Below are 17,491 nucleotides of genomic sequence, written 5' to 3'. Positions count from 1 at the left end.
ATGTGAAATGTCACCCATTGTGCTGTATGCTCTGGACTTGGTATTTGTTTCTCCCTGTGTGTATGTGTGTGTGTGTGTAGGGTGTAAGTTTTGGTCGTCGTCTTCATTGTTGTCGAGTCGTTCTACCCCCGTATTGTTGCTCCTCCCGGTGCCAACATCAGAAAAGTTTCTCCTCTATGCGCCTGCTGGCGGCATGTGTTCAAGAGTTAAGTTGTGTCGAGTGTGTCCTGCGATGAGCAGGAAGAGTAAAAACCTATTTCTTAGGGGTGAAGGGATGATGATATTCTTTGTGTGCTGACTGCACGAATTTAAAGTTGCCACACACTCTGCCAAAACTGGGTTCTGACTTTTTACAAGGAGCCAAGAGCCAAAACAGCCAACCATTCAGCCAGCTGATTACTTTGGCATTTGTTTTCGGTGGAAGCCCTTCCAAAATCCATAGATGTCAAGAGGTGGGTGCGGGTGCGGGTATGGGTGTAGGTGGGCGTCATACTTTATTTATTGGTTGGCTACGATGTCATAAAAATCATAAAGCAACCAAAAGAGAGAGGGAGAGAGAGAGAACTTTTCTGGGGATATCCCCGACACATTAGCCGCATCTTTGACAGTGAGACAGCGACAATGAAATCGCAAAGTGCCTTGTCATAATAATAACAACAACAAAAACAACAACAATAACAATTAAGCGATATCAAATTGAAAAAGTTACTGTTTTTTTCTCATTCCTACTCTTTCTCGCTTTGTTTCTCTCTCTCTCTCTTTAGCTTATTTTTTCTGTCATTGCCCTCCTGCCACCTCCCTTCTACCTTCTGCCCAATGGGCTATTACAGCGACTTATTCAGGTGGAGCTGGCATGGACGGGCCATCCCAAATGATGATGATGATGAAGCAAAATGAGTTTTGATATGAGTGCTGTAGATCGTAGATATTTGCGAGTTTATGTGGCACTACGTAAATCAGCGCTAATTAAATAAAAAAAATGTTACCTCCACCACACATCATGGGCGTAGCGAACTGAATGACGCTGAAACTCGGACTGGGGAGGCATCAATATGCTTTGGAGTGTTTGTGTTGACAGCTTGTCATCTGCATAAATAAGTGAAATAATTGATTCGACTGACAGAACCAATAAAACTGCCTTTCATTATTTGCCAAATGAAGCACAAAAATGTATCCTTCAAAATGCGTTTAAATGAAATGAGAAAGTCTAGACTTTTTAGACAGGTTGCAGCTGCGAAAAGTGAAAGGCCTCCAAACTGCAGTAAGTATATACTTTCTTGGGCAGCACCAATCAATAATTATATATATCTTTCAAAAAAAAAAAAAACTCTTAGTTACTATAGGAAAGATACTTAGCCGCTAAAATTTCTTAAACATTTCTCGATTTCAGTCACACAAGACTAATAATGCATTTGAATAGACTCATTGTTGGTAAAAGAAAAAATAGTAAAAAACTTAACGACTTTTATTAACCATTGCTTTTTTGTGTTTTTTTGTTGCTGTCATCGCATTAGTCATTAACCTGTGCAATAAATAATTCTTTAATAGTGTACACAAAAACATCAGAAGGGGGACAAGGGCTGAGTGCAAGGAAAATAAAAACTAATTAAATTATTAGCTGCCAGGCAACCATAGTTAATTGCGTTTTTCATTGCAATAAGCATAAACTCAAACAAATGCTTCAATTGTTATAATTTAAAATGAAGGCAAAACAATTTTTGAAATAATAAAACAAAAAAACTGTGGAATAATCATAATTAATTTTTCCTGTTGCAGCGATTTTTGTACTGCGAAAGCATTTGTGTATTGTGAATTGATTAATAAATTTAAATGGTTGACAGATGTTTTAAGCAAGTAATTAATATTATTAAATCTCAGAAAAATGGATTACAAGAACTTTATCTTACTGCTGGGACAGTTAAATCAGTTAAATTACCTAGATTAAATTAAAAACTACTCTTCGAAAAATAGTTTCCAAAATATAAAATAAAAGGTAAATTTTTTCTATGTTGATAATAGATAGACAAAGAAGCTTAAGTGTTCACTTTAATGTTCATATAGGTAAAAGAATGTATATTTTTTATTTATGTTGAATTCAAGTAAGTCAAGTATTTTTCCGACCTTTTAAAGCCACTCATTTTCTACAAAAGAGACATTTTGAATGCCAACCCTTTCTCCATTTGTATTTCTAAATGTAGCACAACTTGACACTTAATGTTCAAATGCAGAGAAAAGTTTACGAAACATTTATATATATACATATATATATATATATATATATATATATATATTTAAATACATTCCATCAACGTACATACAAGGAATGGATTGTATTATTTTTGTTTAGATGGAAAATTTAGGTTGGTCTATGCCTAAATCTTTGGTTTTTGATGAATTCATTTCTGGTCTAATGGGTCCCTTGACCGTTTATTCAATTCCAAGAAATTCATTTGACTGACCAGGAAAATGGTCTGTTTGTCTGCTCTCAATCCTTTTTATCATTAGTTTCTGTTTGAGTTAAAGAGACCCCTTTGGCAATGCATTTAATTAACTTAACTCGGCTCAACTCAAAGTTTGAATTTGGTTCGGTTTGGTTTGGTTTGGCTTTCCGTAAATTAATACATTTGTTTGCCTCAACTCATTGGGCTCTTTTGTGTTGAACTTGGAAGACCGCAACTATGCCTCAACTATGACTTTGGCCGTATCTTATGGCTGGCATCGTCTGAGATCTTCTGCTTTTTGCTTTATACTTTCAAAACTGGTAAGAACCACTTAATTTTTACTACAACAACTAACTATTACTACTACATTCAACCCTTATCAACTTGGCCCACTGCGTTTGCACTAAGTAACTTTGCTTATAAATTTCATTCGAGTCATTTGTTGGCAAGCACACACACACTATTCATATACACACTTGCAAATATATGTGTACTAACAAAACAAAAGTCGCAAGTCGCGAAAAGTTGTTGAAGTTATCTGTCTTTGTTTATTGTCTGAGAGTTCCGCCAGAATGTGCAAATAGAATTTAAATGCCTTTTGGAATAGGACAAACCCAATATTCGATAATTTTCGATTTCTTCCATTTGAGGAAGTCTTTCTTATCCAACTGGGTTATGAGCATTAAACAGTCTCGTTTCACATATATCTATAAAATTTAAATCTTAGCAAAAATGTTTTAAAGCACTTAAAAAACTGCGAGTGTTAAGTAATTTTGATTGATTTAAATAAGTTAATGTATTAAAGTAAAAATAAAAAAAATCTGTGAGGATGTTTTATTCTGATATTCAATCCGTTAAACAAATTTATTCATTGGAGTTGAGTATTTAGTTCAGTCATCTCTATAGTTATTAGAATACTCAGTTCATTAGCCATCTTATTGTTATATTTGTTAATATTATTGTCAAGTAGCAATTAAAAGAAATCTTTTTTATGCACTTGCTAATAGAACGGATAAAAAATGTAGACGAAAATCATAAAAAATAATCGAGAATGACAGCGATAAAGGCGTCATGACTTTCTTTTATGACAAATATATTCATTTCATGCTTGTTCAAACCAACAAATCGCGTGACACGCTGACAGCGGTACTTGTTGGCTGTTGGCTGTTGTTGTTGTTGTTGTTGTTGTTGTTGCTGACAAGGAGTCGAGTGGAAAGTGTAAAAAAAAAGAAAACCCCAACTATTGTCTTCATTTTTCTTGCAAATCATGCAAGGCAATCTAAAATGTTGACACATTGGCAAACACATGCATATACACAGTGACTAAGACATGGAGGAAAGAAAGAATGAAAGCAAAGAAAGCAGCTGCTGCCGATTTTATGCCCTTTGCCCCTTTTTGCTCCTCATGCCGCCGCTTGTCACTCAAGTTCAAGGTTCACACATTCTCGGTTAAGGTTATGCTTCTGTATTCTCGCTGAATTGTCACAAGTCTGCGCTTTGTCTCGCATCCAGTGTGTCGAGGGAAAAAAATTACAATAATTGTTATTTACGCATATTTGAACATGAAATGTGTCAATTGGCAACCAACGAGCATGTCAGCCAACCAACAATATATTGAAGAACGTTGCGTATGCGTAATGTGTGAAAAAGGGCCACAAGGTCTGCTTTTGAATATGTATACATATACACATGTGTCTCTCATGTGTGTGTGTGTGTGAAAATTGAAAAGAGAGAAAATAAAAAACAAGCAGACAAACATTGTCATGCTTTGATAATTCGATTCTGATCTTTAGATATATCCATTTGACTAACAAACATTGTCAATTTGACATTTCAATAGAATAAAAATGCAATTGCTTTTGCTTTTTCGATTAATTAAGTAATTAAATAAGCATTTCAATTATAAAGTATGTGTGTCACAGTCATGTTCTTTAATATTTATTGATACGACTGCTGATATTATTAAATAATATGCAATAATAATATATATTTCTTTATTGTAAATACAAATCAATTGCTACATTAATGGTGTGATGGGAGATTAAATTTGACATCTCTTTTTCTTTAGAAGTCATTTGCAGTTTTAAATTAAACTTAGCTTAGAGGTATTTGTATTATTTATTTAATATATTTGCTAAAAATTGATTTGCTGCTAAAAAAAAATGACCGTGATAAATTCAAGAAATTTTTGAAATAAAAAGCCATGTCCAAGAATTGATTATAGATTCGGTTTTTTTTTTAAATCTCATTTTTCTTTCCACAAAAGAAATCCAGAGGGCCGAGGCTAACTTCGACCGCGTCAAAGTTTGTATACCCTTGCAACTTTTTTGGTAGCTGTTTCCTTATCTAAAGCCATCAAAGTGGAAAAACCTTTTTTTTTTAAAAGGCTAATGTTTGCGAAAGAACGGCCTACAATCTTAGCATAGGAAAAAACGAAGATATTGATCAAAGTCACTGTTGTCCACCGATCGTTCCTATGGGAGCTATATGATATAGTAACCCGAACTTGATCAAATTTGGCACAGTCTTTTATAATGGAAATAAACTCTCCAATTTCACGACGATAGCTCAGCAAATACAGAAGTTATTGAGAAAAGTCACTGTTTGTAAATTTGCCGTTTGTATGGGAATATAGTGGTCCGATTTTGCAAGTTTAAAATTATTAAAAAGTAAAAACATAAAGCCACCGCCGATTCTGCTATATCGAGTCATGAGTAATAAGAATTAAACAACATAACAAGTCAAATTGGCCGCCTAGTCTTTCTTACAATTTCTGTAAATAAATCGAAACATAATTTGATATAATGAATAATGCGACAAGGAGTAGAAGAGAAGGAATTTTACGAACGTGTATATATACCCACCCAGCAATTGGAAAATTGAGTAAACAGAAATCAGTTTAATAGGTCTATATATTTTTAGCCCCTTTTTTTGACTCAATTATGACTTTTTTTGCTATAAATATGACTCGAAAAAGAATTGTGCAGACTTTTAAGGAATAATTTAAAAAGAGCCGCGATAAACGAAGTCGTTAATAAAATAACCAGAGGGCCGGGGCTAACTTCGACCGCGTCAAAGTTTGTATACCCTTGCAACTTTTTTGGTAGCTGTTTCCTTATCTAAAGCCATCAAATTGGAAAAACGTTTTATCTAAAAAAGCTGTTTCCGAAAGAACGGCCTACAATCTTAGCCAGGGTTTGAAAACTACGAAAACTGTCAACAGTTTTGCTGTGTGCTGTTGCTTCTGCTTCGGAAACTATGAACAGTCGAAGCAAAAGCAACAGCAAAAAACCGAAATCAGAAAATCTGACAGCAAAAGCAGCAGCAAATAACCGAAATAGAAAATTTTGACATCAGCAGCACACAGCAAAAATCCGAAAGCAAAAAACCCGACAGCAGCAGCAATAGCAAAAACCCGAAACAGATTGCTTTGATAGCAACAGCCAAGTTATACATTTTAATACTAGGAACTGTTCCGACTGTTGCTATTGGCCAAATTCGGAAGTCGACGAAAGCAGCAGTCGGAAAAATAGTCGCAGCAGACTACTTGATTCTTAATTTTTGGCCTACTTTGGTTTTACCTATACATACGAAATGACTAATTGATAATTTACATGTATTTAAAGAGTATTGAGTACTTTCATGTGTATGTATGTATAGGTAAAATCAAAGTAGGCCAAAAATTAAGAATCAAGTAGTCTGCTGCGACTATTTTTCCGACTGCTGCTTTCGTCGACTTCCGAATTTGGCCAATAGCAACAGTCGGAACAGTTCCTAGTATTAAAATGTATAACTTGGCTGTTGCTATCAAAGCAATCTGTTTCGGGTTTTTGCTATTGCTGCTGCTGTCGGGTTTTTTGCTTTCGGATTTTTGCTGTGTGCTGCTGATGTCAAAATTTTCTATTTCGGTTATTTGCTGCTGCTTTTGCTGTCAGATTTTCTGATTTCGGTTTTTTTCGGAAGCAAAAGCAACACAAAGTATTTGTTTTCATATTTGCTAAACAGTCACAGCAATGAATAGCACAAAATTTATGACTTTTGCTAATTCGACTACAGCAATTTAAACACTGATCTTAGCATAGCAAATAACGACGATATTGATCAAAGTCACTGTTTTCCACCGGTCGTTCCTATGGGAGCTTTATGATATAGTTACCCGACCCGGCACAGACATTAATAGATATATTAATCTAACAAATATTTAATTTGAAAGCAATAACGTTAAAAATAACGAAGTTATTGACAAAAGTCACTGTTTTCGGCCGATCGTTCCTATGGGAGCTATATGATATAGTCACCCGATCTTGATCAAATTTGACATAGTCGTTTATATGTATAATAAACTCATCAATATTAAATTTCAATAATATTGAAATAATTCATCGACAATAGCTCAGAAAATAACGAAGTTATTGACTAGACTTTGCCGTTTGTATGGGAGCTATATGATATAGTCGTCCGATCCGGCTGAATCCGAGATATACAACCCATGCAGTATATACAAGCCTTCATGCAAAATTTCAACTCTGTAGCTCTAACGGTCTAGGAGGAGTTTGCGTTGATCCAGACGGACGGACAGACGGACAGACGGACGGACGGACGGACGGACGGACATGGCTATATGAACTCGTCTCGTCATGCTGATCAAGAATATATATACTTTATATGGTCGGAGATGCTTCCTTCTATGCGTTGCACACTTCTGACCAAAATTAATATACCCTTTTTGCAAGGGTATAAAAATCACTCAAAAGTCGCCACTGATTAAAAGAAAGGGATCATAAGCAAATCATTAAAAGGAGCAATGGCTGGGTACTATTTTCTTATGATATAAGAAAAATTTATAATGAGAAAACGAGTTAATTTATAACTTTTTCAACAGGGTTCGAATAAGATTCGTATAAGATCAAAATTTGTATAAAATGCTGTCCCGATTTATATAACATTATTAAATTCCAGATGGGAATTTATATCTTCTTGAAACTCTCGGTTTTTCGAAGAATATAACTATATGTTTTATGGACAGTGAAGAAGTAGAATAGTATAGGGCTACTACTTATGTAAGTGTGGCTATAATATTATTAGTAATTGGGAAAATACAAGGATAATCTCAGTAGTGTAATATCATTATAAGTCTCAGTATTTGTAGGTCCATGAGAAAAGCTATTCCATATAAGGATAATCTTAGATGTGAAATATATTTAAGAGTCTTAGGTTTTATAAGGTTATGAGAAGAGCTATTCCAACAAAAAAGTATTTGCCTTGGTAACTCAAATTGAAAATGTACAATATAGGGAAACCAATCAATTACAATGGATGTGCCATATGGCATATTCTCATACATTTAAATGAATAAATTCTGTACTATTCGTAAAATCAATGTGTGCTCGTCAATTATTCTGAACTTAATTACTGGTTGAATTGAACTTTAATTTCAAATGACAATATTTAGAAAAAGAAAATATATCCACATGCATATACAGACAATTAGACAGTCAGACAGACAAACTGACTCGTTGTAACTAAAGTTGTTCTATTTTATTCAAATGGTTTTTATGTGTATTTGGTCCCATTGATTACCGCTGTCTAATTGTGTGTATCATTTGTTAGCACTTTTATTTGTGTGATTGTGTTTTGTTTTGGCTATTTTTGTTTTTTGTCTATTTCTGTTTTACATTAAAACAATTTCACATTGGCTTCAATTAGCGGGCCATAAAATAAATTGGTAAATGCCATGGTATAAATAGTGAAAACGGATGACACTTTGTTCAACAGTTAAGCGCAAAGCATTGAGACTGAAAGATATCGCGCGACGGTAGACAAACTGTTTTTAATTGCAAATGTCAATATATTCAATAAATATTAAATATTTTAATATTTAAATATGCATATTATATACATGGAGTCGCTGATGTTGCCGCTGCCGTTGCTGTTGATGTTGTTGCTGGTATTGCCGCTGGGCACTCACTTAACTGAAGCGGAGGCCGCTGTCCGGGAAGGTGGCTGGATAACCGCAGCTGTTGACAAGGAAGTGGCGCCAGTTGGTGATGTAAAAACGGATTTGCTGTCATTGGAGCAGGAAATTGGCGGCTCCATGGAGTCACAGCTGAGCACAGCGGGAGTGGTTGGGGAGCAGAATGGAAAGCGTCGAGCTGCGCGTGGTCTTTGGTTTAGCGGCGGTCTCACTGGCTATCCCTTTGGCAATTGGGGAAGTGGTTATGCTTGGTCATATCCCGGTTATGGATATTATGGTGGATTGCCATACAATGGCAATGGCAATGGCTATGGCTTGGGCTATGGTTATGGTGGCATTGGCTATTATCCCAGTTACTTGGGTTATCAGAAAATAATCTTGGGTTGATGTTCACTTAGCCAACCAAAAGGATACACTCTTCAATGCTGAGATTATAAATAATGTGCAGTTGTGGCCCTTAGGGCATTCGGCCAGTTGTTGTTGTTGCTTTTGCTGTTTGTATTATTATTGTAAGATACTTTTAAATTAATTTACCGGACATAAAAAGTTGGAGCTAAGTTTACGTTCTCTTTTTCTGATTTTTTTCTCTGGTACAAAAAAAAAACAACAACAAGTTGAAGGAGAGATGAAATTGCACAATTTATATTCATTTTGCTGTTTGCCTTTGGTTTGGGTTGCTTTTTGGGGCACAGATTTTGCATAAATCATTTCACAGCCACCAAAATGAAACGCGTAACATAATTTTTAACCCTTGATCATTTTTATTTTTTTATGACAAGCATTTTCGTTTGACTTCCACGCCCTTAACCCATCAAAAACACCCACCTCCTCATCCTTCCACCAATTATTTCTGTTGTTAAATTTCTTGTTGCTCTGTGTTTGTCTCTCTCTCTTGCTCTGTGTGTGTATGCTTGTGCGTGTGTCTGTGTGCCACAGTGAAATGCAAATAAAGCGGATCAAAAGTTTGCTGTTAAAAGAAGATTAATTGCAATTTGGTGGCAGGACCGTTCTCATACCAAACAGTTCAAAAACCGATGGAGACAGGACAAAGTTGGTGGAAAAGTGTAAAAGGGGAAAAACCGGTGAGCCAGGCGTTTGGCCGATGGTAATTAAATATTTTTAAGCTGTAAATGGTTTCCATTTGCGTGCTGTTGTTGCAATCAATAAATTCATTAAATAAACTCCCATCAACATCAACATCAAAAGCAAAGGCAACAGCAACAACAACAACAACAACAACAAGAATAAACATTTACCATAGAGTTTTAGTTTCAATTGCCCTTTTCATTTGTTAATTGTTGTTCTATAAGCTTTCATACAGATGTTATAGTTTTTTTTTTGTTCTTTTTGCCCTTATTTCAAGTGCTTATTTGTTATTCAATTTTTACAAAACGTTTTATTGCTGACGATGCCGTTAGAGCATCATCATATTGAAGTAAGGGTTGTAATCCATTTGTATAAATTATGATTTTTAATTTGCAATTCATGATTGTTTTTTCTTTGTATTTTTTTTTGTGTTATTATTCCATAGTTTATATGGGGTATATTCATTTTGCCTAAATTTATTAGTCAGCTAACCGATAAACTGTCTAGATAAATTCATATTCTAAGTTAATTGTTAAATTAGCTTTCAAGAATTGTTTTCCAACAAGAAATGGTTAAGATAAGTATTTCTCATAATCATTTAAAAAAAAATTGTTCTTTCAGCTTCTCTAAGTTAAATTGTTAGCCTGCCCAACAGCACACTTAGCCGATATGCTAGAGTATCCTAGAGTAATTCACTGTCGATTCAATTACTATAAGTTAATATTTTTTATGAAACTTATTGTAAATCCAAAAGGAATTTGTTATTTGATGACATGACACTTTTGTTGTATATTGAAATAATGTAAAAAAAGTGGAAATTATAATAGGCACAGAAGAATTTTAAAATTGATTGTTGTATTTCGTTCGGCCAAGGTATCAGTTAACTATGCCTATGGCTATACATGATGTTCAATTAGACACTCCAAAAATAAATTAATTAAAAGGAGAACCAATTAAGATTTGACTATACCTTTTCACACGACTATAATTAATAGTTGAATAAAATTAAATTGGTTTTAAAGGAAACGCCTATCTCGAAATTAGGGTATACCAAAAACATTTAACATTTTGTTAGTCGTTCGGTTTTTTTTAATTTTTTCATTTTTTTCGGAATACAGAAGCGTGATTGTATCTAGGCACTTTTCCGATTGGGCGGATCGACCTCCACCTACATCATTCAGTTGGGAACTGCCTACTTACTGGTGACCCCCGCGGTCCCTACCCCTGGCCCACTCTACCAGTTTGGTGCGTTGTTGTCGAAGCAGCATTTTTTTTTTTTTTTTTTTACTATTGTTCTGTGTGTTGTTGTTGTTGTCGTTCATAATGAAAACGAGGTCAAAACCAGTGAACCTCATTAAAAATTGAATTGTTTAATTTGCATTTGATTTAATTAAGTTATTTGTTGGTCAATTAACCTTTTTCTGTTGTTGTTTTTGTTGTCTGACATTACGATGGCGATATATCTGCGATATAGGATAAAAATGTTTCACTCTCAGTGTTTGTACATGGACATAATATTGTTATTGTATTAATGCATTTCATTGTTGCTGACATTGTTGTTATTGTAGTTGTTGTTGTTGTTCGTAAGCTCAATTCCAATTATGCACAACGTTGGTGCTAACGTGTTGAAATTTTATTAATTAAAAATCTTTTCAATTAAATTTAATGCGCTCAACATTTATGTAATTCCTCGTGTAAATGTGTTGTAAACTTTAAAGGAAGCAAATTATAAAATCATGCAAGCTAATTGAAGAGTTTTATAATATGAAGCCATGTACATGGTTTTTTAATAAGGATATACACACATATATGCACACACACACACACACACACACACACACACACACACACACACACACACATTAGATTTTTACAGATAAATCTAAATCATTGCGAGGCGGCGCAAGCATTGCTAACGCAAACAGTGCTTGAGTTAAACACAGACGCGGTGTTAATTAGCGAACCTTATAGGTGTAGCGAGGACAGCAACTGGAGCAGGAGCCTCTCATCCAAGGCGGCTATCTGGACGTGCAACGTGCGGTCGCAGCGTTGCTCGCAGTATTCTGTGTGGGCAGCTGAGCATTTTGTGCGTGCTCATATAAATGACTTTTGGGTCTACAGCTGCTATTTGCCACCAAGCCTCTCGCTGGAAGGCTATAGTAAGTCATTGGACGATCTGATTACGGATATAAGAAACCACAACCGCGTTATTGTTGGCGGCGACTTCAACGCGTGGGCGGTAGAGTGGGGCAGCCCCTTTACCAATGCAAGAGGGCGTGTACTTTTAGAGACGTTTGCTGCCGCAGACGTTGTCCTATTAAACAGCGGCTCCCAATTTACGTTCAGGCGCGCAGGAATGGGATCAATTATAGATCTCACTTTCACCAGCAGCGGCCTTTATCCATCGTCGTCATGGAAAATAAGCGATACTTATACTGCAAGTGACCACGAGGCCATCGTTTTTGCAGTGGAAGAACCTGGCCGCCCACCAAATGCTAATGATACTCAAGATAAAAAATATAAGATAAACACGCTTAACTTGCAGGAATTTACAGCGGCACTCAATAGCTGCGACTGGGAACAGGATGAAGCAGAGGTTATGGCTCACCGTATCTCCAAAATGGTCGAGAGAGCATGCGATGCGGGCATGCAGCAATGTGGTGCATACACAAGGCACCACAAGTCTGTATATTGGTGGAATCAAAACATCAGCGATTTGCGAAAAAAGTGTCTTGCAGCCAGGAGACGATACCAAAGGGCTAGACGCCGTGATGCTGAAAACTGGCCGCAGCTGCAGCACGAATTTAGCTCGGCAAGGACGACATTAAAGCACACTATTTGGGCAACTAAGAGGGAAATTTTTCTAAGACTATGTGACTCAGCAGAGCAAGACCCCTGGGGGAAGGCGTATAAAATCGTCGTAAAGCGCATATATGCAAATAGAAATCACACACCTTTAGAAGCGGAGCAACTTAGCTCCATAGTCACAGAATTATTCCCGCGTAAGGATAACTCACTCCATAGTAGACGTCCCGCCACACCAGCTGCAGGAAGTTATGTCACTGAACCTGTGTCAATACAGGAAATCGTGGCCGCAACAAGCCAACTAAAGCCGAGTAAGGCACCAGGACCAGATGCCATCCCCAACCGGGCCCTCAAACTGGCAATGGCGCTGCGCCCAGACTCATTTTTGGAGACATACAATAAATGCCTAGATGAAGGAGTTTTCCCCACGATCTGGAAACGGCAAAAATTGGTTCTGATCCCGAAACCAGGGAAACCCGCAGGAACGGCCTCATCTTACAGGCCCATCTGCCTGGTGGATACTATGGGGAAAGTTCTAGAGGGTCTTATATGTACCCGGCTTCACAGAGCTATAAATGCCGGAGGGGTCCTATCATCCAATCAATTTGGATTTCGCAAAGCCAAATCGACGGTCGACGCCATTGGCAAGGTTGTCAGTATAGCCGCGGCAGCCATAGAAGGCACTCGATGGAAGCTTGGGACGAAGGAGTACTGTCTGATTGTCACGCTAGATGTTAAAAATGCTTTCAATACTGCAGACTGGGGATGTATTTTGGATGCATTATATAACTTTGGAGTCCCAGAGTATCTACGCGCAATTATCTGGAGCTACTTCGAGGACAGGCAACTGTGCTTCAGCACAACAAACGGCCAATCATCATACTCGGTTTCCGCAGGGGTACCCCAAGGCTCCGTTTTGGGGCCGCTGTTGTGGAACATTATGTATGACGGGATCCTTCGCTTGAACCTGCCGGCTGGCTGCGAAACCGTTGGATATGCTGACGATGTAGCTCTGGTCATAGTGGCAAAAGAAGTCGCGAAAGCGGAGGCGTTGGCGAACGAGGCGATCTTGCTCATCACAGAGTGGCTGCGTTCGGTGGGCCTACAACTAGCAGCGCACAAAACGGAGCTTGTCCTAATAAGCAGCAGGAAACGGGTCGAGACGGCATCGGTCAGTGTACAGGGCTCTATCATATGCTCGAAGCGGGCTATTCGGTACCTTGGAGTTTGGCTGGATACGCGGCTATGCTTTCGAGAACATCTGGAGCATGTGCACGCAAAGGCTCTGGAGTCAGCGAGGGCTTTAGCGAGAATCATGCTGAACACCCGCGGCCCCAGACAAGAAAGAAGACTGCTACTCTCTAGCGTTACAACATCCATCATTCTCTACGCGGCACAGGTATGGGCAGATGCAGTAAAGACAGAGAGCTATACCAGAGGTATCCGGGCAGCATATCGTCTCAGCGCGCTCAGGGTATGTTGCGGTTTCAGGACCATCTCCGACGACGCCGCACTGGTTATTGCGGGAATGGTTCCGATCGAGCTACAGATAGAGGAAGCTCGACTAGTAACATCTTCGCTTGAGGATGGGCCATCTAGGAGGGAGAAGAGGGCTGACGCTAGAAGGAGAAGTATAGCCACCTGGCAGCAGAGGTGGGATCAATCCTCCAAGGGGCGTTGGACCCACAGAATGATTTCAGATGTACGTGCGTGGATTGGTAGGCAACACGGTGCCGTAAATTTCCATCTTACGCAATTCATCAGTGGGCATGGATGTTTTAGGTATTACCTACACCGTTTCGGACACGACGCATCCCCCTTCTGCCCGTCCTGCGGGGACGGCGTCATTGAAGATGCAGAGCATGTAATGTTTGAATGCAATCGCTTCTCTGGCGAACGGGAGGTGCTATTCCAAGAAGTGGGTACCACCCTTACAGTTGATAACCTGATAGAGGAGATGATCTCGAGTCCACGTAAGTGGGATGCGGTAAACTCCTTCGCAGCTAACGCGATGCGCGATCTGCGATTAGCCGAACGCCGGAGGGCAGGGGTGGAGGTACGGCATTAAAAACAACTCGACTGCTGTGAAGCATTACCTTTCGGCCGTCCCGCAGCAGTTCTTGTCATTTTTCTTGTATATTACTGTAGTGTACGTATTGCATCTTAATGTATTGTACGTATACTGTATGTTGCCTCACTGTTATATGTAATTAATTTGTTAAATAAATAGAATTAAAAAAAAAAACACACACACACACATATGCACACATTTGGAAGGAGATCATGGTAAACACACACACATTTTCACCGCACTTTTACATTTAAAATATTTCCTTTCTCTTTTCTCCCTGCCTCACACCTTCCATCATCCAAACTCTTCATTCTATTATCTCTTAGTTTTTTTTTCTCGAATACCTTTTATCTACATAGCACTTAACAAATAGAAAGAGAGAGACAGTGAGAGTGAGAGATAGAGCGGCTTAAACTGCAACTTCACTTTACCAGTTTTTGACTCTATCTCATTATGCTCAAATGCACCGAGAATGGCGTTGAGCTGCTTACAGTGCGATAAACAATATTCATGATTATGAAAATGTGTGCGGTAGTCACTACTTTTATGCTAAAAGGTCTTAACGCAGTGAGGACTTAAAATAATAGTATTTTCAGCTGTAAATCTGAGTACTTAATAAAACGAGAAGTACTAAGAGGCAAACGTTTAGATATTTTGTTATGCTTTGAAGAACAGCACGTAATTAGCAGTTAAATTATGACCAATTGCGATTCGGAAATCACAATTAACATATAAATATATAGTTTTTTAAGAATTTTGAATTAATTTCACCTCACAATGAACATTTATGATTCAATAAGTTACTTTAATGAAAAGAAAGGCATTGAGTTAATTGAAATCCTAATTCAAATCCAATTTTACTTGGAACTTGAGCATAAGATTGTTGTGAGTTAAGAGTGGAGATATAAAAACATGTAAATTTGAATAAATCTACAGTTATCTTGAGCTAAAAATTATTTTCAACTATTTAAAATAGAGAATAAGTTTTAATTTTCTCTGTATTGATATCAGTTTTGTCGAAAGACATCTTCAAGTTAAATTTACTATTTTAATAAAAATATAAAACCACAGTTTAGTTAAATAAACAAAAATCAAACTTTTTTTGTCTAATAATCGAAATTTCTTTGTTCGAATATTTACCTAAATCAATTAGCTGTAATATAGTCTGTCTAATCGAGTAACCCTGAAATATATTTAACTACTGTTCCCTTTTTACTTAAGTATTCCAGAAACATAATCACTTTGTTTCATAGAAAGTCTACTTAATTAAAACCTTTTATGTCTAATAGTATTTATTTTTACTGCAGTGGGAGCTAAGCATAGCCCCCAGTAGCATTATTTTTACATTTTTTTTTTTAATTTAAATTATAAAAAGTTTAAAGTTTAATAGCTAACCTCGCGCTACTGAATGCCCTTAGGGCACTCCATTAGGCAAAACGACTTTGGTTGACTGATTTAAGCTAGAGACAAGGAGGTATATAACATGTTCTCAAATAAACAACTTTAGGCAGCTGGTTATAGGAATACACATATATAAGCGTTCATATATAAATAAATACACACATACATACTTAGTTAGAAATATGCCAAGATGCATATGAACATATATACATACATATTTTGGTATAGCGTTGAGTCGGTGCCGCAGAGGCCAACTGAAATGAAGTGGCATTGTGATAGAGATTCGGCAATGCAGCTACATGCTGCATAACATAGTGCGCTATGGTGTGGCAAGACTATGAGCATTACTCGAAGGACGAAGAACCAGGACCAGGACCTGGACCCAGGACCCAGGCGACACATTTACACGCACTGCTGGCCCCTGTGACTGCGCCAGTCAGCGCTGCTCACGTACTCGGCATTGTGACAAATGGATTTTCGCATGAAATCCCCAGGATTTCTTCAAGTGTAATTGCGCACGTTAAAAGCGAATGCGAATGCGAACGGTCGCAGTCGCAGTGGCAGTTGCATCTGCAAAACCTCAACCCTGCAACAACCCTCACTTCTACTGTCTTTTCTCCTACAGAAAACAAAAAAAAAAAAAACCCCCCAAAAAAACCCAAAAAAAGTAATGTGAATCTGACTGAGTCCACAAAACCGGGCATTAAATTTCATGCACTTGCCGTGGTCCCAGCGTTTATTGCGCTCTACGAATAATTTGTGGATTTCGACGCGGCAATGACAAGGACTCTGGTCGATGGCGATGATGGTGCAGCAGCTGGAGATGGTAATGGTGGGCAGTTATAGTGGTCGCACATTGATCAGCCTGTGTCCGTTAGCGCAAATTCGAAATATACTTGTTAGTTGGGCCAACACCGAGACAGGTTTACGCATCAGCCACAATGTCAGTTCTGATGAAAGTTCCAGAAGCGCCAACCAAAGGGATATGGAATTCAATAGCCACACAAAGATGGAAATAGTGCCATATTCTAGCTTCAGCCAGTCAATGTGGATTTGGCAAGACGACATCAGCGATAGCCAAAGCTTGAAAAGTTCACATGTCATCAGCATTAGAGATGTAAGATTTAGCAAGTAGACATGAATCGTGTATAAGACAAAGCGCACGGGAAGTCTCGCCAGATCCTTTGAACGAAAAGCCATGAGTCCTGTGGTTATAAATCGATCGATTCCTTCTGCGTATGTAACTTTCTGGATTCAACACAATGTATATATATACTTATGTATATAAAAAAAAAGAATTTAAGAAAATAAATATGTAGTTTGATGCAGTATAAACTTCAAATTTGTAATGCAAAACTTTTTGCTTTTATTTTCCCAACTACTCGTTTCTCAGCTTTGACAAATTTCACGTAAGCTACTTGTCGAGGTGCCCTCAGTCTGAATTTTATTGTAAAAACGTACAAGTAATGGAAAAACAAAAACCAAAAGTTTATATTACCAACATTAGAGAATAGCATTGAAGCTGGAGCTAGAGTTGAAGCGTCCCCTCTTCCCACTCCTCCACCAAACAAAACAAAAAAAAAAAAAACAACTAAATCACGCCCAGGCTATTTGCAGTGAATTGAAATTGATCAATTTGGGTAGTTAGGGGAATTGTTTGCCATACATTTGGTGGCAACTTTAATGGATGAATTTGTTTTTGGGACGAAACAC

General features: G+C 37.6%; 2 protein-coding genes across 2 annotated transcripts; one reads left to right on the top strand and one right to left on the bottom strand.

Annotated features, from left to right (window-relative positions):
- The first annotated feature begins 8,340 nt into the window (after positions 1-8,340).
- On the top strand, positions 8,341-8,802 carry LOC26529567 (pupal cuticle protein Edg-91). The gene has a single exon (XM_015176981.2). The coding sequence runs from the start codon at positions 8,341-8,343 to the stop codon at positions 8,800-8,802; it is 462 nt and encodes a 153-aa protein (XP_015032467.2).
- Positions 8,803-16,446: 7,644 nt separating this feature from the next.
- Positions 16,447-17,161, bottom strand: LOC6650135. The gene has a single exon (XM_023180567.2). It carries the CDS (start codon positions 16,976-16,978, stop codon positions 16,619-16,621), a length of 360 nt encoding a protein of 119 aa, XP_023036335.1. The 5' UTR covers positions 16,979-17,161; the 3' UTR covers positions 16,447-16,618.
- Positions 17,162-17,491: the final 330 nt, after the last annotated feature.

This window comes from Drosophila willistoni, chromosome 3R, assembly GCF_018902025.1.
Source record: "Drosophila willistoni isolate 14030-0811.24 chromosome 3R, UCI_dwil_1.1, whole genome shotgun sequence".
NCBI lineage: Eukaryota > Metazoa > Arthropoda > Insecta > Diptera > Drosophilidae > Drosophila > Drosophila willistoni.
This window is presented reverse-complemented; position numbering and strand designations above follow the sequence as displayed.

What these genes read in the sequence shown, in the direction of transcription:
- LOC26529567 (XM_015176981.2), top strand. Translation starts at nt 8,341, where the DNA reads ATGGAGTCGCTGATGTTGCCGCTGCCGTTGCTGTTGATGTTGTTGCTG.
- LOC6650135 (XM_023180567.2), bottom strand. Translation starts at nt 16,978, where the DNA reads ATGGCTTTTCGTTCAAAGGATCTGGCGAGACTTCCCGTGCGCTTTGTC.